The sequence below is a fragment of the Sylvia atricapilla genome, chromosome 3 (genome assembly GCF_009819655.1).
Source record: "Sylvia atricapilla isolate bSylAtr1 chromosome 3, bSylAtr1.pri, whole genome shotgun sequence".
Lineage (NCBI taxonomy): Eukaryota > Metazoa > Chordata > Aves > Passeriformes > Sylviidae > Sylvia > Sylvia atricapilla.
This window is the reverse complement of record NC_089142.1, coordinates 40451657-40473072: the sequence shown is the minus strand read 5'-3', so window position 1 is coordinate 40473072 and position 21416 is coordinate 40451657. Positions and strand designations below refer to the sequence as shown.

Below are 21416 nucleotides of genomic sequence, written 5' to 3'. Positions count from 1 at the left end.
GAGGATATTTGGCAGAACGTAGGTGAAGTCCTGCTCATGCCATCATGGGGTACCCAAAGATCCTACTGCAGCAGGGAGGCTGGAGACCAGGGAATGGTGGGACCCTCAGTGCCACTAAAATCTCACGACCTTGCGGGCCAATGGATTTGCCCTGAAGCCATTTTGCTTCCCTTTCTGCTGACAGTGTTTTCCTCAGTCACCTCATCGAGCACCAGAACAATAAGAAGAAAATCGCCGCGCCATACAGCGTGGCAATGCTCAGCTGCAGCCAGGCACCGGGCGGGGGGCGGGGGGGAGCGGGGGATGGTTTTTTTTTGTCCCAAATACAGGGTGAACACGAGGCTGTCCTGTTCCTCCAGGAGCAGCGCGGCGATGCTCGGACCGCGGGCATTTTACCAGGGCAGGCTCACACGCAACCCCCCGAGGGTGCACGGCAACTCCCAGCCCTCAATTCTGGACAGCGGCTGCCGGGCCCGGGGGACTCCTCAAGGGCAGGGCAGGACACACCCGGCCCGGTCCGGTCCACCCCATCCCCTCCTTCTCCTCCCCATCCCCTCCCTCCTCAGCCCGGTCGCGCAGCCGCGCAGCGCCGGCCGAGGGAGCCGCCGGAGCCGCCCAGTGCGGCGCGGCCCTTCCCCGCCGCGGGGCCGGGCTGGGCCCGGCAGGACCGGGCTGGGCAGGGCCCGGCTGGGCAGGGCTGGGCTGGGCAGGGCAGGGCAGCGCAGGGCAGGGGGCTCGGCGGCTCCGCGGCGGGGGATGCGGGAGCCGGGCGCAGGATGCTGTGGGGGGTGGGCCTGGCGGCGCCGCGCTCCTGCGTGGCGGACCTGAGCCGCAACCGCAGCCTGTCGCTGGGCTGGTGCGCGGGGCCCGAGGAGCCGCCGCCCGCCTTCTATGGGGGCGAGATCGTCGCCTTCCCGCTGTCGGGCGGCGGCGGCACCATGGCGGCGCTGGGCTCCGACTCCTGGTGGAAGAAGACGCTGTACCTGACGGGCGGAGCCCTGCTGGCCGCCGCCGCGTACCTGCTCCACGAGCTGCTGGCCATTCGGTGAGGCTGCGGGCCGCCGGGCGGGGGCGGCGCGGAGGCTGCGGCGCTGCCGGACAAGGGCGCTCCCCGCGGCGCCGGGGCGGCGCTCGGAGCCGCTTACACCTGCGGGGTCAGGTTGGCGAGGGCCGGCGGGTTGGGGTCTCTGCTTCGCCGTGCTTTTGCCATTTGCCTTTCTTTTCCCACCGTTTCCCCCGTTCTCCCCCGTTCGCCCTTTGCGGCAGCGCAGGAGGCGGCTCCGCGCTTGCCCCCACAGGTGGCCCAGGCTGGGCCCTCTCGCTGCCTCCGGACCTGGGCAGCCAAAACCTGCAGCAGCCCCTTAAGGGATGACGAGTGTGTTGCCAGGGCTTCTCCTTTGTCCGTTGTACTGATGTATAATGCAATCATGCACCTGTCCGGTTTGTTTTTTTTTTATTATTTTTTTTATTCTGTTTTTATTTTTTTTTTTTACAGGAAAGAGGAAGAGCTCGATTCAAAAGATGCGATCATACTGCATCAGTTTTCAAGGCCTAGGAATGGCGTTCCGAGTTTATCCCCGTTCTGCCTAAAAATGGAGACATACTTAAGGATGGCTGATTTACCCTACCAGGTACGTGGTGCAGTTTGCCTTTACCTTGCAGCTCTCTGTAATTGCGTGAAAGTACGTGAAATGGGCATCCTGCCTCTCATCCCTCCAGTCTGTCTCACCCAGGGAGATGTAAACATACACCTACAGCTAGGTGGGTATGCCAACACTTTTTTGTCTCCAATTAAATTTGGTGTACAGCCTTTAAATATATGACTTGAATAAGATTATCTGGAACAGCTATAGATTTAACTGGCAAAGCTAAATCAATCTTTAAAGTTAACTTGGCTGGAAATGCTGAAGTGGGAGAATAGTCTGGAGTTTATATAATGCTAAATAACACCCCAAAACTAAAGCAGAATACTGTTTGATCCTTGAATTTCACCATGCTAAAGACACCAAGATTAGACAGCTGCAGCTTCTTGTTTTTCTGGAAGCCTTATCTCTGATGCTTTCTTGGGAAGAAGTGCTTACCTTTTGCTTCACCTCCCTTGGCTGATGCTTCCTCCCCAGTGAAGTGAGACAGGATTGCTTTTAGAAGTCCTGAATACTGCTCCTTGACTGTGGTTGGGTGCATCCCTTGCCATCTTCCTGCAGGGAATGAAGCCTGAGCTACTCGAGTGAATGAAAGCTGTGAGAGCAGAGACTTGACTCTCACGGTCTTCCCTGTTAGCATCGAGGTGGAGTTGGGATGCTGCAGATGTGGCACACATCTTGTTGTGGTGTTGGAAAGCTGTACAGCACACAGGCTCTTTGAGACATGGGATGGTTTCCATTTTTTGTGTGTGTTAAGCATTGAATGCCTTTAAGATGATAAAAATAGTGATGGTGTATGCAGCTAAGATCTTAGGTAGAAGAAGTGTTTGGAGTTTTTTTCCTTTTTTCCTTTTTTCGTCTCCCCCTGTTTTTTCTCAAGTAATCTAAGTTAGGCATTTTACTCCGTACTGAGGTGTTAGGAAGAATGTTTTGTATAAGTCAAATGTTGTATAGCAGAAAACCAACCGTATTACAACTTTTTTTAAGCACATTTACAGTTGATATTTAGCTTCATATGTGGCTAAACTCATTTACATTGGAAGAGAAAGAAAGTCTGATCAGTATATTTTGCTTAATTCTTTAAAAGCCTCAGTTTAATGTTTTCTTACAATTCAGCAGTATTTGAATCTTGGGAGTGCTAGAGAGGAAGATTCTCATCCTGTGAGATGAATTTTCCTCATTTAGGTTTACTGAACTTGCAAGATTCTAAACATGTCCTTGGAGCAGGAGGACATTGTGCTGATTGCTTTTCTCAAAATAATTTGGAAATTGCACGTTTGAGGGGATGACTCTCTTGGTGAGATTGTTTTCTTTCTAATGACAGGTGATGCAATTCAAAGGTTTGTGATGGTCACGTTTGTTCTGGTGGAGCAAAGCAAGCTGCATTATTAAAGATGGTTGTGACAGGACACATGGTCACTTTTGAAAGATAACACAGTATTTGTGTGATTTAGGATGGAGTTGTTTAGAGAGCTCATACTGGTCAGAAATCACACTCTCTTTTCTCTTTTTGGGGAGAGGAATTTCCAGAGGGCTCTTCCCCTCTTTGTTTTTTGTATAGAAGGTCAGCATTGCTTTTGGGTGTTGTATGTATCTCTATCCCTACTCACTAGCTGTGAGTACACTAAAAGCATCAACATTCCTACCTTCAGCTGCTTCTTCTTGTCCCTTCCTGCACATGCTTTTCTGTGGCAGCTCAGGCTGAGCTGGCTTAGCTAGAGCCATGGCATTTGAGTTTATTTGGTTTTAACTCAGCTTGGTTCCCCACATGATCCGTGTGCCATTTTGCAGGAGCAGGAGTGGGTCCTGCAGGTGCTGGAAACACCAGGTTGGGGCTTTTAGCCATGATGGCTTTCACATGCTCTGAAGGGTTTTAGAGGTAAGTTTGGTGGAGCTGGGCTTATGAGCTGAGGACACAGCTCTTTTTTCTGGAAGATGCTGTTCCTGTCCTTGTGTTAGGAATATGGTGCTGCATTAGGCTCTGGCAGGTGGAGCAAAGTATGAATGCTTCTGTGGGATTTAGCAGGAGGGGAGCTGAAGGGGGCACTGTTCTTGCCTGGAGTTTCTTATACTCTGCCTGTAGACTTCTATTTTGTTCTCTGATGGCTTGTGTTACCCTTAGGATGCTGTAGGTGACAGAGGCATCTGATGGCTGCCTGGCAGCAGCAGGGTGGGTGTGTAGGGGGCTGCAGCAGCATCCAGAGGGAAACACCTTGATTCCCTGCACACTGTCAGGGGCCATGATGGAGAAGCACTGCAGGTGGCAGGCAGCTGGTGGTCATCCCAGGAGACCTGCTGTGGTCATCACCTTGCTGGAGAGGGACTGCTTTGAAGGGAGGGTTATGAAATGGAGTGAAGAGAAGACAGTGAGATGCTCAGACTGCTTTTACACTTTTGATTCCTTGTGTTTATTGTAGCATCAGACTGTTGACTGTGCTTCGTGTTACACAACATGCTTTAATGGCATGTGAGGGTTGGAGTGACATATTCCTACATTACTCTCACCTGAATTTCTCCCAATACATGCGCTATTGTCATGCGCTTATGTTTTCTTGAATCTGCCTCTCTATGTGTGAGTTTCCATGAAAAATGATTTGGGCAGCCCCACCCCAGCTGGGCTGTCATAATCCCTAGCTGGGTTTTCAAAACATTTGATGCTTTTCTTGGTGCAGTTTGCTTTGAAAGTGCCCTTTTCTGTGTGCTCATCAAGATCTTTTGGGTACTCCTTGATTTCCTCAAGAATGTGAAGAGCTGAACCCTTATGTAATCTGATAAATAATTAGCACAGCTGGAATGTGCTGTTTTCATGCCAGGTCTGAGGAAATGGCAGCCTCCTTAGGAAAAGACATGAGTAAACGTAAAATCATAACTAGGAGTAATTGAAAATGTGAAATACAATTTATTCTGCATAGTACTGTAAAATTACCCTAGAAATACTTCGTGCCATTCTTTTTATAAATTCGTTATAAATGAAGTTCTGTAGAGCTATTGTTATTGTTGCTCTGCAGGCACTTAATGTACTGTGAATGAAAAGGGATATTCTTTTGGTTTGCTTTTGGTTTTTATTAATACCATAGCTGTTTCCTGCTTAGCAGCTGGAACAATTTTTGAGTGGAAAATTGATAAATATTTGATAGCAATTAGTATCAACTGTAAGGATACAAAGGTTTCAAGCCTAAAAATGTCTGAGAGCAGTGGATACGAGAACAGTATAACAGATTTCTCAAGAGACTAAGGTTTTCTCAGGTCACTGAAAGATATTTCCTATTTTGTTTGATAAACTGTAAGTAATGAAACACAAAAATCTTTTTTTGGCAATGTATTTGTATTAGATATATGGGCTTGAAGAAGCTGAGTAATAAACAACTTGCTTTTTTCTGGGTTGCAAATGGTATGGACTGCAGTAATTGCAAGATGTAATATGCACATCTTTGAGTCTAGTAGCTTCTGAAAACCACCAGTGTTTGTGCACAAGAAGGGAAATACCTTGATGGAAGGGCTTAATGAAGATTAAGCCAGCAATGCTCAGGATCTGCTAAACACTCTGTGTAGTTCCAGGAAAAACTTGTGCTTCTGTAATAAAGTCATAGTGAAAAAATAGGGAAATGTGTCAGTTAGTTTCAGTGCTGAAAGACCATTTTTGATAAAGGAAAGGTCTCAGAAGGTGGAAGGACAGGGCAGTGCTCTCCTTTCAGTTTCAGACGTTCGGGTGACTTTAGAGCTTGTGCCATGGAATTGGTCCCCGTGTCACCCACACGTGTGGGTGGGAGGGATCCAGGTGCATTATTCACCCACACAGGGGTGTGGTGGGTGGGATATGACACCATCCAGCGACCCTACCATGCTCTTTGTTTGGGCACAAACCCTGGAAGAGGCTACAGCCAGCAGACATTGTTTCCCAGAAGTGTTACCCATTTGTTTTCATCCGGAAGGGAAGAGCCTTGGGGAATGGCAGCGTGATCCTTGTGCACTGCACATCTGCCTTTGGAGTGGCAGGCAGGATGCTGGCACTGTCAGACTGAGCGGAGGCATGTTCTGGTGTATGCTCCTTGCTGCCAGAGCCCCTTAATCCATCTTAAGTGGATGCAGGACGGGTAAATACTTGAGACCCAAACAGATCAATCCAGAACTCCAAAGCCTAAGCCTTTAGCAATTAGGAGCTGGGTCCTGAAATGCTTGGGGTGACTGCCAGAGATTGAGTGCAGAGCCTTTACTGTTCAGTTTTCTGTGCTAGGAGTTTTCATTCACTAAATAACAGGATGTGAGGATGGGAATCACAGGAAAGGAAAAAGGTTATGCCTTGTGTCTCTGCCATCAGGAGTAAGAGAATTGAAGACAAATGCCTGATCATGTTTTGGCAGCCAGCACTTCATCTCATGCTTGTTACATGAGATGGAAATTCTCTAATCTGTGTGTTCTGCCTGGTCATGGGGAAAACACATTGCTGCTTCTGTGGGAGTGCTGTGCTGAGTAGGTGTAGCAGTATTCAGCAGTGCAGTAGTGTTGTGCTCTGCTGTGCTGGGCTCTTGGGAGACCCAGTTGTAACTGGAGTGTAAATGTCTGAGATTTGTTAAGTTTTGAAGCTGCTGAAAGTAGATTATTCTTCTGCTCAGAAGAGAATTATATGCCTTTCATATATGCTTGTTTATATGTATGTGTTTTGTCCATGCAGCTGTCTGAGTTGGGTAGTGAATTTATTTTTTAAGGTACTTTTAATATGAAAAGTGCAGATGTGTGCAGGAACTGAATTTAGTTGTGAGTCCTGTGATTTAAAACTTGTTTAGAATAACAGGCCCAGTCTTCTGGGAAATCTGAGCATCTCCAACCCTTAAATAACCCAGGTATTTAAATAATAAATAATACAATTTAAGTAATATTATATATATATATATATATAAGTAATAAGTAATATTATATTAAATACAATTTAAGTAATATTATATATTATAAATAATATATATATTCAGCATAAAGGCATGGAACATCTTGCAGAGCCTGGAAATAATTTTATTGGAATTGTTATGTAGGGTAAAGCTGCTGCTGTGATTGAATAACCACTGCTACTCTAGAGTGTTAATTAAAAAAAAATTTGTTGGATTTGTGGACTTGTTTCTTTAAAAACACCGAAAATTATTGAAAAATATTTATTCTCATTGAAGCAGAACCTGAAGGGCTTTTTTTTTGTCTGGATATTTGTTTATTTACTTAATTTTTTTTTCCTTAGAACTATTTTGATGGAAAACTTTCCCCTCAAGGGAAAATGCCTTGGATTGAATACAATCACAAGAAGGTATCTGGCACCGAGTTCATTATTGACTTTTTGGAAGAGAAACTTGGCGTGAATTTAAATAAACACCTTGGTCCGCATGAAAGGGCTGTTTCCAGAGCTGTGACCAAAATGGTGGAGGAGCACCTGTACTGGTAAGCTTGCTGTGTGCTTGTGCTGTCAGATGTGTCCCTGAGCTTGGGCCTCCACATGAATGCTTCTTTTCTCTTGCAGAAATCTTGGGTACCCAATTATTAACTTCACAACTCTCTTCATCCTAGGAAGCTGCTGCTCCTTTATGTGTATGGTGGTATGTGCCAGGGATAATTCCCTTGAAAAGTTGTGCTGTATAAGCAAGGTAAAGTCAGGGCCTTTGATTGCAGTTTTGTAGAAGGAAGCAGCAATGGGAGGCTCCTCTGTTCAATGTGACTTCTGTATAGGGGTAGCCTTGTTAATAAAGACCAAAAGATCGAGGTGGCTGAATATATTTGTGGTTTTGGGGGGTGTAGAGGAATGAAGCCAGTGTTTGTGTTGAATCCAGAATATTGTTTTCTTACTCTTAGTGATGTTAATTATGTGTGAGTGATATGGATCATTGCCTCTCCTGTAACACAGGATACTCCTGTTGATATATTTTGTTGACAGTACTGCCAATTGATGGTGTACAGTATTAGTCACAATATCCTGAGAAGCTGAAGTATGCATATGAATGGAAAATAGAAATAGAACCTTTCTGGTACTTTCTGCATTTTACTGATGCCTTTGAAAATAATACCTGCGATTTCCTCTGTGCTTTATGTTTTAGTCTTTTCTAAGTGCCCTTTGCAATTTGGGCATAGGGGCATCAGGTGGATATGCATCTTGGATGCTGCATTTTCTGCCTTAGCAGGCACAAGGCTTTCTCCCAATAGTTTGCTTTCTACTATATATTTAAGTCCTTGCTACACTAAATTTTGCATTTGTGTTGCACATATTTTCTTCAAAACAATGTGTGATTTTTAAATTGAATGCATTTACCTGCTTTTTCTGTCACGTTTTGATCAAAGATCAGCAGCAATATGTGTACGTAAAGTTCTTAAAATAATTTTTAGTGTCTCCTGAGAACAATTTTAGCACTCAGTAATTAGCAGATTGAAGTGATTTGGTTTAGAAATTAAATATCTGCCTTCCAAGAAGTGTGATCTTCACCAGTTATACCCATCTGCAGTCATAGCTTCCCAAACATGGTACAGGCAGCCTGTAAATTAACCATTTTTTGGTTCATTTTCCCACCCTCAGTTATTACAGCTGCCAAAGGGAGGATGAAGCCTTTTAGTCCTCTAATGCTTCATCTTCTTGCCTTAGTGTCAGGTGTTTCGTGGTTCATAGGTTTAACTGCGTTAAATGTATCATTACTGATGGCAGGCTTATACTGCTGTTGTGTCTCAGTTACAAAGTGCTTTCTTCTGTGAAGCTGTTGTCCATCCATCCAGGCTCTCCTGGAGCTGGCTGGGCACTGCTGGACATGACACAGTGTGGAAGTGTGGAAGACAGGTATTGCAAATTCAGGCACTGGCCCAGAGGAGGGCCATTAAATCAGGTGGACAAAGGTACATCAAGAACAGAGATGTACATGCCTGCCTATGTTGCCTTTCCCGAGGAGTCACACAGCTGAGTTCCTCCAAGACGTGTTCTTGCTGCAGTGCAGTAAAAAGTCCAGCTGTAAATCTTACTGTATGTCCCTCTGGTTGTACCAGAGGCTTGGTATGTTGGTGAGATTATACCTTGCATATCTCTTGTAGTAGGCAAAGCCTGAGCCATGAGGTGGAGTTGTAATGCTCTAATTCCAGGAGGACAACTTTGACCGTCCTCTACTTAGACCAAAGTAAAACCAGATTTTTCAGTATGTAGGACCATATTTCTCCTTGACAGCATTGCATCTGTGGTTGTGGGATCCCTTCACATCTGTCCCTGAACCTGCCCACTTCCCACCAGAACCTTAGGGTTTTTTTCTTGGTGTCCTTGTGTCCCACGGTGAAGAATTTGAAACAGTGATTGCCTTTCTGCAGAATGAGGTGTATAAAACCAAGCCTCCAAAGCAGGGATACATAATGTGACTCCTACTGTTTCATTGCCAGCAGCATGCAAAGTAGCTTTATCATAAATTAGTAATACTGTAGCACATTTATCAGACAAAGAAAAGTACATCCTGTGGTGTGCTGTCTCGGGGTGGAGCTAATCCTAGTGCATGATCAGCATTTCCTCCAGAAATGTTTAGTTTTGCCAAGGCAGTGGCTCATCTTCAGCAGTTAGTGTCTCTTACCTGTGGAAGCGGCTGCTCTGGCTGGAGTTGAGAGCAGTGCAGGGCTGTTGAGAACCTCTGTGTTTGGACACTGTCTCTCTGCCCTGGGCTGGGGCACCTGGCAGGGCTCAGGCAGGAAGACATGTGAGCGTGCCTATTCCTGTGCTGGGGTTACACTCTAAGATGCACAAACTGATTTGGAGCTGGTGTTGGAGCTCCAATCCCTAGAGAATGGAGTAAGCCATTAGGCTTTTGCTATGTTTAGTTGGCAAAAGAAAAAATAGTCCTCTGAGCTGAATGGGTGTTGAGGTGAGCCAGCAGTGAAGAGATGAAAATGGAATAATTTTGTGACTCTCACCCTTGGTCCTGGATCCAGTGCAGACCTCAGTCATCTGCTGTAGGCTTGCTCTGAGTTACCTCCACTGCTGCCTGCAGTGACCCATGGGCCCCCAGAAACCATGAGGCACCCACAGGCACCTTTGGGGAATACGCTGGATTTTTGGTGTAACTGCAGCACATTTGTGGGATCGGACCTCTGGTTAAGACAGGTCTGATTCTCACTTCCTTCTGGAACTGGCATGCTGGGCTTGACAACACTGCTGGGATTCAGGCCAGGCAGCTCCTGGTGCCTGTAGGGCAAGCAGTCACTGTGAGCTGCTTTCTGTCACTTCCATCTCAGGAGGCGGATCTTAGGTCAGTGACACTAATGTGCTTAGTGAGAACATAAAGCCTTGAATATTCGGCTTAAGCAGGTTAACCCATTAGATTGGTTGAGCTGTATTGTCAAACACAGCTGTAGTGATTCATAAATGTGTGTGTATATATGTATACACTTGCAAATACATGTTTTATCTTTCAAGAAGAAAGCATCATATGAATGCTTGAAGTACAGGAAGAACATGATGCAAGAATACGGATGAATCTGACTTTGGTCAGTATTCAGACTTGTCAGATGTGAAACATAAAATACTTTTATAATGTAAATATGTTTAAATACATCAGGCCAATTTTAAGAGCAGCATCTCTCCTATTGCTAACAGTGATGAGGCTTGAGTGCCGCTGGTGGCTTAAAAGCCAGTTGCTCCGAGAAGTTGCACAGGAGGTGGGGTTTCTACAGCTGATGGTGGAATGAATTTGTTATAATCCTTTTGTATATCAAGAAATTCTAGTCTGCACAGGTTCAGGTAGGAAAAATAACCAGCCTCCTGTTCACATCCTTGTGAATGCCTTCCCCTTGCCTTGAAGTTCAGATAGTTTTGGGATAATCAGGCAAGTTGCTGTTGATGAGTCACTTTTTTCATCTCCTCCCCGGATTTGTGTATTGAGGCCAAAGCTGCTGTTACATTTAGACTTCAGATTTACTTCACCCCCACAGCATTGCTCTTTAATGCATTGTTGTTTTATTTATACTCTAAGACTCTACAGATGTGCTGGCACAAATGTGAATGGTAATGTTTCCCAAAGTGCTCTGTTCAGGCCAATATTTGAAATAATTATGTCATCCCATGAATACTTACTCTAGTGGGAAATGTATGGTTATGCTGTGCTTGAAGGAGCTTATGTAGACTACCCAATTTCTGGCATTTCCTAACCTTTTGTAATATTGATAGTACTCCACTAATGTAGTCTGAATAGAGGAATGATGGGTGAAATTAAATGCTGAGAAGCATATTTTGGTAGAAAACACAAATTAATGAACCCTTGAATAGAATTCTTTTAACAGAGTGCTTGTAAAGCGAGTTTAAAAGTTTTTAACTCTTCCCTGAATTGGCGCCTACTTTTTTCCTTGTTTTTTCTACTCAGAACCATAATATTTTGGAAGTGAACTGCATGATTGTCTATTTAGCTGCCTTCATTGCCCATGTAAATTTGAGATTTGAGACATGTAACAATTCTGCTCATTCAAAGAGACAAACAGGCATCTTAAGATTTGTGCTTGACAGTTTAGCCTAAGCAGGATTACCTAAATCCTGTGTAGTTCTCCATTGCTGTCCTGGTCATTAGACCCCTGGTCTGATTTCTGCCTCTTCCAGACTGTAATTATACAGTGCCAAAGGTTGTGGAGCAAACTGTTGAGGGTCAAAGCCATCAGTAGCTGAGCAGGTGCATTTTGGTTCTGCCCTGTTTATACATTTGCAGCAAAACTTGTTCACACCTTGCTGTTACTGACTTCAGTAAAACCAGCTAGAGCAGAAGGCATTGAACTGCAGTGGACAGTGTGAGTTCAATAAAATGTATGTTATCAAAAGAAGTCACAGGAGTTCTCCAGGAGATACTAGTGGTTTTTGTTTTTTGGGGGTTTTTTTTCTTTCCTTTCTTGAATTAGGTGAATCATACCAGCACTAAGGAAATATGTGGAGTTGGAAATATGTGCAATGATAAAACAGAAGTCATATTCCAAGCTAAAACAATGAAGTCTTGGAATGGCTTGGATTGGAGTATGTGTTTCAATTCCCAGTGTTTCTGAGATCCTGTAGGCTTCCTAAGTATTATCTTGTCTGCTTTGAGATGTCTTTAGCCATTTGTCCAACAATCCTTGGACTTGGTGACAGAAGTTCACATATATGGTCTTTTTGGTTTATTTGTAATTTCTGAAGATGCTGGATATTAAAAAGTTAATGTTTCTTTTTTCATAAGTTTCTGGAGCAACAAATCAAGATATGTTTGCCTATAATATTAATAAAGGACAAAAATCATGTGGGAAACAAAATTTTAGGCTGATGAGAGAAAATTTTATAAAAAGACGTTTTAAAAGAATATTATTTGCCTTTCAATAAAGCATGGAAGGCAGCAGAGTCCTTTAGTCTCTCATAAAATCATCATTTTGAAGACAGGAAAGAGTACAGGAGAAAACCAGCCCAATAACCATTACTTCTTAATTTTTTATATCTTATTTTTAAAAGATCATGTTATTCTTAGTTTCCTAGGAGAAATCTTCTGAAAAATTACTGCTTCAGTATTTATACTGCAGTAAAGTTACTGCTTGCCTAAGTGTCCGCAGTATAGAAAGAAGAAAGTTTGGTGAGAAAGATTGATTTTTAGGGGGCTGTTTTGTTGTTGTTTTGCCCAGGTCTGTGCAGTGAGTTGTCCTTAGCTAATAAATCTGCTTGGCACTGTGTTTTGTTACACGAGTTTAGCAGAATTTTGTAGCTTTTACTTTATATTTGAACACGAATCTTGTTTTCTCCTGAAGTGAGTCATGATTTAATGAGCGAATGAGAACTGGGCAGTGTGCCTAAGTACTGTATAGTGGTTTTTCTCTGCTGGCACTGGTGTGCCTCAGAGTCTGCTGTGTATGGAAGCTGCCTCTCCATCAGGGCAGTGAGCACTCACCTGCCTGACCTCTATGCGAGCCTCTGCAGGGTGGTGTTGGGCTCTCTGGGGATTAGACTGCTATAACTTGTTTCTGCCTCCTTCTAGGACTTTAGCTTATTGCCAGTGGGTGGAGAATCTTCATGAGACACAAAAGATGGTTTCGCTTTTTGGCCCCTTCAGCGACTTGCTGAAGTGGATCTTTTGCCATCTGACCAAAGGAATCGTGAAGCGGGAAATGTACGGCCATGGCATCGGGCGCTTCTCAGAGGAGGAGATGTACACACTGATGGAGAAGGACATGCGGACTCTGGCCGGCCTCCTGGGTAAGGCACAGCGAGTTACGCTGCTCTGCTCACAGCCCCTCTCTGCACAGGGTGGAATTGACCTCCGGCGCTTCCTGACAGCTTGATCACACACCAATAATCTCATTTTGCCAGAAGCTAGAGGCTGTCACTTAGTGCCTTCCTTGCTCTGGCAGAGATACTGTTTCTTATCCCACTGTTTGCTTCCAAAGTGTGTGTCTAGAGGCTAAGAGGTTTCCTTCTCTGAGCACAGTATGTGTGTGTAGAGTAGCAAAATGTGGCCTGCTGTTCTGGAAGAGCATTTAGTGATATGAAATTAGGAAAATGTAGTGTTTAGTTCTGCAAATGAAATTTCTTATTTATAGCTTTTTTGGGGGGCTGGGGTGTGTGTGCTTCATTTTTTATTTTCTGGTTGTATTTACTTTCCTGTTTTTTATTTGTGGCAGTTTGACAGATTGTTATTAGGCTGCCATTTGAAAACCCTTTGCAGCTGTTATTTTGATGAGCTGAACTTTGTTGTGTTTGGTTGGTGTCAGCAGCTTTATTCAAAGTTCCCAGTAAGAGATGATTCTGTGCTGTCAAAGTAGGTGTGCTTAAGATTCTTGATTGTCTTGGGTGGATCCCATACAATTAGTCTTAAGACTGACTTCACTTAGCTAGAATTACTTAGCTAGAATCTGCTATCCCCTTTGAAACAGGGGAACCTCTAGTCAGGCTGGAAGTCTTCATCCCACCTCCTGTTGTGTGGCTCAGGTTGAAATATTCACTGGAACTGTTCTGCGCTGTGCTTCTTGCCTTCTGCTCCATTGAGAGCTAAGCATATTGTGCATCTGTGTAGTGTGAGGAATTGCTGTGATGCAGGTTGTCACTTTCCTTGACCTTATGTCTCTCTTGTGTGAGAAACCAAGAGAAAAACCAACAGAGATGCTATCTGTGTGTTGTTCCCTGTAAGAATTGCTTTAAAGAGGTGTCTGAGTGGAGGACCTCTGCCTTGTGCTCCAGGGGGAGGGACACACTACATATGCTGTAAAGAGACAATTTTGGAGTGGATGAAAGGAACAAGCTGGAGAGAGCCCAGCAGAAGGCAGAAGTTGAATGCTTGCTAAGAAAAGGAAGGAAAAAACATGATTCTGGACTTCCTACCTGTTTTGGAAAGAAAGGTATTTGCAGTGGACCCAGATGTAGAGTTTCCCGTAACAAACTTGTTGAGTTGCTGGATTGGGAACAAGACAGGGAAAAACCCATGAAGTGCATGGACACAATGGGCAAGATTTGTTGACAGCTCCTCTTTTGACAGCACTTTCTTAGGCTGCATTTTGTTTGTTAACAGAAGCAATTATCTAGTCTAGTGCCTCTTCAGGGAAAATCTGTTGTTAGAAGATTAAGAGGTCCCTTTTCTTTGCGAGGGAGGAAGGGAAGGAGCAATTCATTTTAGAAAAAGGAGATCTGGTCATACCTGCTGCAGATCTGTGGCCGTCTTCAGGTGCTCTCCTCTGTGGGACTATGGGTGCTGTGGTTTTGAGACTGGTACTGCATGGCTCCATACTCATCACAAGGAGGAGTGGGGTTGGGACAGGAGCTGGAGCAAGTTCAGTCTGTGATTTAATAGCTCAGCAAAAGCCCCCGGATCTGGCTAGAGAACTCTGTCAGTCTGAAAGGAGTGGCAGTGGATATGTCTGTGCTAAAGTTATCCCTGTCTGCCAAGAGGAGACAGAACCTTCAAGAGAAAACTAAAACCATGTACCTGTAAAAGTATCTTGACTTGCTTGTTTCTCTGGAGTGCATACTGACACTCAGATTTGTAAGATTTCAAGTTCAAAGGGATCATTTAATCATCCAGACAGATCTATGTGGACCAGACTGCTTGACTGCTGTCTTGAGGCCTTTGCCTTTTTGCTGGCTTGGGGATGGCTTTCTAAAAGCCTTCCAGTTCTAATTATGAGATTTCAGCAGCTGGAGGTGTCACCCCGTTTTGCTGACAGATGTTAGTCACTAGCTACATCTGTTCAAAATTGGACTAGTTTCAAATGAGAGTTTGTTCAATTCTAGCCTGCAGAGAGATGCTCTTCCTACTTCTTTCTCCCTTCCTGGTGGCTTGGGTCATCTCCCTGTGAAGGTAAATGCTATAATCAGTCTCTGGCTTTTGTGGAAAATACACTGGAAATCCTCAAGCATTTCTTCACGTTATCAGTTTTTTTATTGTATTATACATATGTTAGCAGCAGAGTTTCTCTTCTTAATTCCAGATTGTTGTTGAGAATGTGACTGTGTATTTCAAAAAGCCTTGATGGGCATTTGCTGTATTTCTGTTATTTTATTACATTACCAGCTTAGTATTGTACATATTTTTCATCTTCCCTTCTGAAATGCACTTCAGATTAGTCAGTGTGCAGTTACATGAATCATTATATTTTCCCTTTTGATTATCGGAGAGTTTGTCTACTTTTCTGTAACTGCCTTTATTTTTGTTAACATTGTATGCTCATGTTTTCACCAGCCACCCATTTATGGTTGGGTCTAGTAAGTGTGGCCTCCAGGTAGTATCCTGCAATGGAGACAGAAGGTGGGGTGAAGACTTCCAGCCTGACTAGAGGCTCCCTTGTTTCAAAGGGGGAAGGAGAAGAGTCAGTCAGCTTACTGCCTGCACAGTCTTTGTGAGAGTCCGCTCCATATTTATGTACCCAAGTGTTTTCCCAGAAGAGAAAGCAGTTGGGATTTTGGCTGTTATCTTAAGAGCTTAAAAATGATTCCTATGGTACAGAATAGCTGCACATACCAAACTATAGGTGTCAGTCATCAGGAATATCAGCTCAATGCTGCCCTTTTTTAACTGGACCGTTCACATGGGAAGAAGAAAAACTTTTAATTCTAAGAGAACTTTTAATTCCAGAGAATGATAACTTTTCATCTGCTAGTTCTTATTACATTAATTTTGACATTCCCAATCACATCTTTGATGTTTTTTCCCTTTATTTCTGAGAATAATTTTTCTATCTCCGTTATATCCACTTCCCTGACAGACTCCTCCAGATCTTATAAACATGGAAATTGGAACTAATCCCACTGTGATGGATCAGCCTGTCCATTGGTATCACCTTTCTTTCTGTCCTGCAGTCCTTAAACCGCAAATGTAATTTCCTTGTATTGTAGCAGTTTCCTACTGCCTGGTAATAGTGTAAAAAGTGTGGAGAATGAGCACATGAATTAGCAATATATGAAAATACACATTCTGGTAATTGTTTAGAAGAGGCAAGTGAGTGACCATTAATCTGTTGGTGCTTTCTCAGCTGTCTGCCTCTCAGGCACTTTGGTAGATGGGGGTTTTGAGCAGGGAGTTGCAGGCCAGCAGCTTCCTGAAGTGGACTTTGAAAAGCATTTAATGCTTTGGGGAGGATAGGGGTCCTCAGAGCTGAAAACTCAGAGGTTGGACAAACCAGGATCTGAACCTCTAAAGTTAGTTAAGTGCCCTGTAGCAGCCTGCAAGTGCTGTACCTGCCTCTGTGGAAGGGTGCAGGCCTGTGTCCCACAGACCTGCCTCTTGCTGGGGTTTCTTGACCAGCTGTTGAAGTAGCTGCTTTTGAATCCTCTGGTGCATGTATTTGTAAACAGTGGAGTTGTGTACTGTCAAATTCCTGGGCAGTACAAAGTTGATCCAAGTTGAGTGTGACCAGGTGATTTCATTTCTGTTGGATTAGCCAGGGGATTCCGAGAGGTGTTTGAGATGATCAGTGCTCTGGCAGCCTGGCTGTGACAGACACTGTGTAATCTTGCCTAAAGATTAACAGACACAGAGGTACCTGGTCTATCAGAAAGTCTTCCAGACTAAACTTGCACTGGAAGTTTTGAAAACAGATTGGAAATGGTGAGAGAAAGTGTGCACAGATTCATGTTTTGTGGTGCAGTGTGACTTAAAACCAGATTTGGAGTTTTATGATCCCACATCATAAAACTTTTATTTTCTCTTCTGCCCTTCATTTCTGTGCACCTGAAGGTGTGGGGTGTTGTGCCTGGGGAACGAGAGGAAATGACAGTATTTTCTTCCCAGCACAACATCATTATGGATTGAATCTTGAGACCCAGTTGTATGGTGCTAAATTCCTAGTGCTGGCATATAACTGTGGTTTAGGGACCACTGTCTGAGCTGTGTTTGAGATTGATGGGTGCTTAGGTGTCAGATAAATACCAAAAAGACACAACATTTACTCTGTACAGAATTCTGAAACAAGGAATTGATGGAACTGTGCAAGAGCTGGGGAGAGTTAACTGCATGTTCAAATTACATCTGACAGGCCAAAGAATGTTATTGTTACTGGCTATTCCTGAGCACTGTTTTACTGTGCTCTTGTGCAGGGGATTGGCAGCATTCCTTGTACTGTACACTGGAATTTACACTGGACAGTTCCTCTGGACATGCTCAATAAACCTAACATTGAATAACCTGGTGAATTACAGGCAGCTCAGAAGAATGTCCTGGGGAGACGGATATATTTGTCTTGGGGATAACTAGATTTTGAGAATTCAATTACGTGCCACATTTTACAGAGTTTATAGCACTTCGGGCCGAGCAGGAATAGTACAACCAGCTAACCTGACCTCTGCAATACATCATGTTTCACTGTGTGCTCTGTGCATGGTCTTTGTTCCAAGTCTCCTGCCTGCGATGGGAAAACAAGTCTACAGTGGATGTTTTGTTGGAAACAGTGCCTTTGAAACGTGTATTTTCTTTCCTGTCTTAATTAATTACCCATCTGTTTCTGCTGTGGTGGCCGTTTAGGACCATCATGACCTTGGGGTGCCCAGAGAGTTAAGCAGAGCTGCTGTGAGGAGCAGACACGTCCCTCCACTGCACCAGGCCAGTCTCAAAGGGCTGCTCTTCCACTTAGTGCCTACATGCCTGACATGCCTCTATTTGATTTCTACCTGTCAGGGGTCAGTGGGGGTGAGGGCACTGCAGTGGTGGTGTGTGAGAAGACCTGTCCGTCCACTCCTGCCTACAGTTTTGTCCTCTTCCTGGAGAATGCAGGTTATTTCTGAGCAGTTGCTTCAGGTGCATCCATTTCATCCTCAACAAACAGGGAGAGAGGAAAGCTTTGGGTGTGACTTTTCTTTTTCCAGCTGCTCAGATGAGTAAATTGAACCTGGATCTGCATGGATGACAGGTAAAGGCTGATCAGCTTCCTTCAGCAAGTTCACGATTTTGAATTGTGGTTGAGCAGTTTTGGGTTTGCACCAAGGCCAAAATGGTGCTTTCAGGCGTATTGTAGGTGCAGAGAAGATTTTAAATGCAGCACGAGTTCAGTGTGTGAGTGCTGCCAGCTATGAGGAGCAGAGGAGGTTCCTTGGCTAGTGGTGGCTCTGTACTTGGCCTAATTACAGAAGTCTTGAGCACAGGGGAAGCTGCAGTAATGGATTTCACCTGCTGAACCCTAGAAACAGCTTTGGAATCCCTGTCTTTGAACAAATGAACCTTTTCATAGAAATCACTTCAGTAAAATAGATACACTAAAGGTGGAACTGTGATTTTTTTTTTTTTTTTTTTTTTTTTTTTTTTTTTTTTTTTTTTTTTTTTTTTTAATTTGGGGGAAAGTGACATCCAATCAAGAAATATTTGCTGTTGTATTTACAGGTGACAAGAAGTACATTATGGGATCAACTGTTTCCACTGTTGATGCCACTGTTTTTGGACATCTGGCACAGGCAATGTGGACATTACCAGGGACTCGACCAGAGAGACTAATCAAAGGTAAGAAAGCTTAAGTGATCTCTGATTAAAAGCTCTTGGTGGCATTTTCCATGTTTAAACTTGGAGTACCTTGGAAAGATATTTTGAAGACTGCAGTACTTCAGCAGACTGTTCTTGCCTTTGATGTAGAATTTATATCCTGTAATGTTGTTTTCTCTTAAAATTCTTTGTTTTTTCTTACATATTCTACACAGTAATTATTTTTATTTCTGTACTTGATCTTTTCCCTGTTTAACGTGGCAAAGCCTTAAAGCCTCTAAGGAGTGAAGGCTGGGTAAAGTATGAGAAAACAGAACAGCCATTGGCCAAATTCTGCTGAACTGAGTACTTTCCTTGGTAGTAGAACTGCAAGTTCTACTGTCTCACTGAAATTACAGCCTTTGCTGTTCTTGAAGATGCCAGACAAGGAAGAAAAGCTTGGGTTTAGAGTCACTTTGCTTTTGCATCAATTGGAGTTGATACCCCTCCTCTCCACAGAGGGTTGTGGGTTTTTTGGTTCTTTTTTTGTGGGAATATATAGATATTAAAGTATCTTTCCATCCCTTTTCATAGTAAAACCATCCAGCATGAAAAATGGGAAGTGCTAAGGAGGAAAAGGAAAGGAAAGGAACGAGTCTGACCTGTAAGCCTACTCTGTGCAAGAGAGCTCTGCTAAACCTGTGGTTAAGAGGCACAGACTTGCTCTTTTCCTCAGATAATGAGCACTTGAGATGAGGATATAAATATTGGCTATGCATTTTTTCCACTTCATGTCTGGGCATCACGGGTAAAATTCTCAAGGGCTCATGGCCTCATGGCTGTCTAGAAAGATTACTATGCTTGTTGAATTAGTTTGTCTCTAAGGAAAATAAATAGAAGATAATAGATTGAAATACCTAAGCAATGTGGTTGATTCTCTGTACCTGTCAATCTGCTTATGCTGTCATGAGTACAGGTTTTACATGCACCTCCCCTTTAATACGCTGTTATTTCTTTCTTCTTTGAGTTTTTTTATGATGCATTCTGTAAGCATATATGTATTTTTAAACAAGGCATAAGATACTATGGCTGGAAGTAGTAGGAGTGAGCTAGTGGCCATGTTGAATGTGAGTTTATGTTGCAGACAACGCTGCCATCTGGTGGTGAAAAACCCCACATTCACTGTATGCAATAAGCACACTGTGCCGTCTGTAAGATCCAATTCTGTCTTTAGGAACTGATCTTTGCAGTTAAGCAAAAAGTTCTGCTACAAAAACTTTACAGTATTAGTGTCTTGTCTTGATTTCTTTTTGTAGAAGTTGAGTTTGGGATACCTACTTTGGTCTTTGTGGGAACATGCATTTGTGTTTATTCCTGTGTAACCCTTCTTGTTGTGTGTGGTTACATTAAAGTTAAAAACAGAGCTGCTAAGAGGATTGATGGCATCTTGGAATTTTGAAATTTCTTTGGAAAGGCCCTATGCTGTTTGTTTCCAAACACAGCTAATGTGTCTTTGCATCATCAGGTGAGTTAGAGCATTATTGGCTGGATGTATTTACTGAAGTCTGTTGTGTTGTTTTGCAGGTGAACTGATTAACCTTGCTATGTATTGTGAAAGAATAAGGAGGAAATTTTGGCCAGAATGGCACCATGATGATGACAACACTCTGTATGAATCTGAGGAAAGCAGTGAAGCAAGCAAGACTTACTCCCCTTTGCAGGACTTCAGTTTTTATTCAAGGACAGAAACATTTGATGAGGAAGGGAACAGTATTTCCCAAACCCCTGACACAGATTACACTGGACACTCCCTCTTTGACTCAGATGTGGACATGGATGAGTACAGAGATCATGAACAATGCAAGTGATATGTGCAAGTGTCTCCCATTGTGCAGATAAGTTGTTTCTTGGGATCACTCTGATTTGTTTTCTCCTTCAGGTCAGGAAGAGGTTTATACCACTTTGGAAGAGACCATTGTGCTTGATTCAGCTGTCACATACTGCTTGGACTATTTCAACCATATTTCGTTTTGTGTAATTGTTCAGGTGGACCAAGGTAAACACATTTAAAACACATGTGGGCACACTGGAGGTCTAGAGGGCAGCAGGACCTTTAAATCTATTTTTGTTCATGTTCAAAAACAGATCCCCCATCCAAGTGGGATGAAGTTCTGGGAAGTGGATCATTTGTCACAACTGGTTTGTGCTGTTATCTTTACAGCAATGGGTTGAGGACAAAAATGGAAGAGATACAACTGGCACAGCTTTCTTTCATGGAAGAAAATGATAGATGGTGTAAGGAAAAGGCCCTGGCAGTGTTGGTTGGCTGCCATCTCAGTCTAAGCCAGTGGTGTGCTGAGGTGCATGAGATTGATGCAGCACCCTGGCCTGTAGCAGCAATAGTGTGGCCAGCAGGACCAGGGCAGTGATTGTCTCCCTGTCTCAGCAGTGGTGGGGCTGCAGCCTGGCTCCTGTGTTCTGTTCTGGGCCCTTCACTACAAGAAAGTCATTGAGGTGCTGCAGCATCTCCAGAGACGGACAGTGAAGCTGGTGAAAGGTTTTGCACACAAGTCTTGTGAAGAACAGCTGAGGGAGCTGGGGGTGTTCAGCCTAGTGAAAAGGAGGCTCAGGAGAGACCTTATCACTCTCTACAACTGCCTGAAAGGAGGGGGTAGCTGGGGGGGGGGGGGGGGGCGTTGTTGGTCTCTTCTCCCAGGTGACAAGCTCTAGGATAAGAGAAATGGCCTCAAAGTGCGCTGGGGGAGGTTTGGATTGGACGTGGGGAAAATTTCACTGAAAGGGTTGTCAAGCATTGGAACAGGCTGCCCAGTCACCACCCCTGGAGGTATTTAAAAGCCATGTAGATTTGGCACTTTGGGGACATTTTTTGGTGATGGACATGGTAGTG

General features: G+C 43.8%; 1 protein-coding gene across 1 annotated transcript; it reads left to right on the top strand.

Moving 5' to 3' along the window:
- The first annotated feature begins 604 nt into the window (after positions 1-604).
- On the top strand, positions 605-21188 carry FAXC (failed axon connections homolog, metaxin like GST domain containing). The gene is made up of 6 exons (XM_066315177.1): positions 605-1045; positions 1496-1631; positions 6868-7064; positions 12611-12828; positions 18434-18550; positions 20093-21188. Exons 1-6 carry the CDS (start codon positions 777-779, stop codon positions 20374-20376), a joined length of 1221 nt encoding a protein of 406 aa, XP_066171274.1. The 5' UTR covers positions 605-776; the 3' UTR covers positions 20377-21188.
- Positions 21189-21416: the final 228 nt, after the last annotated feature.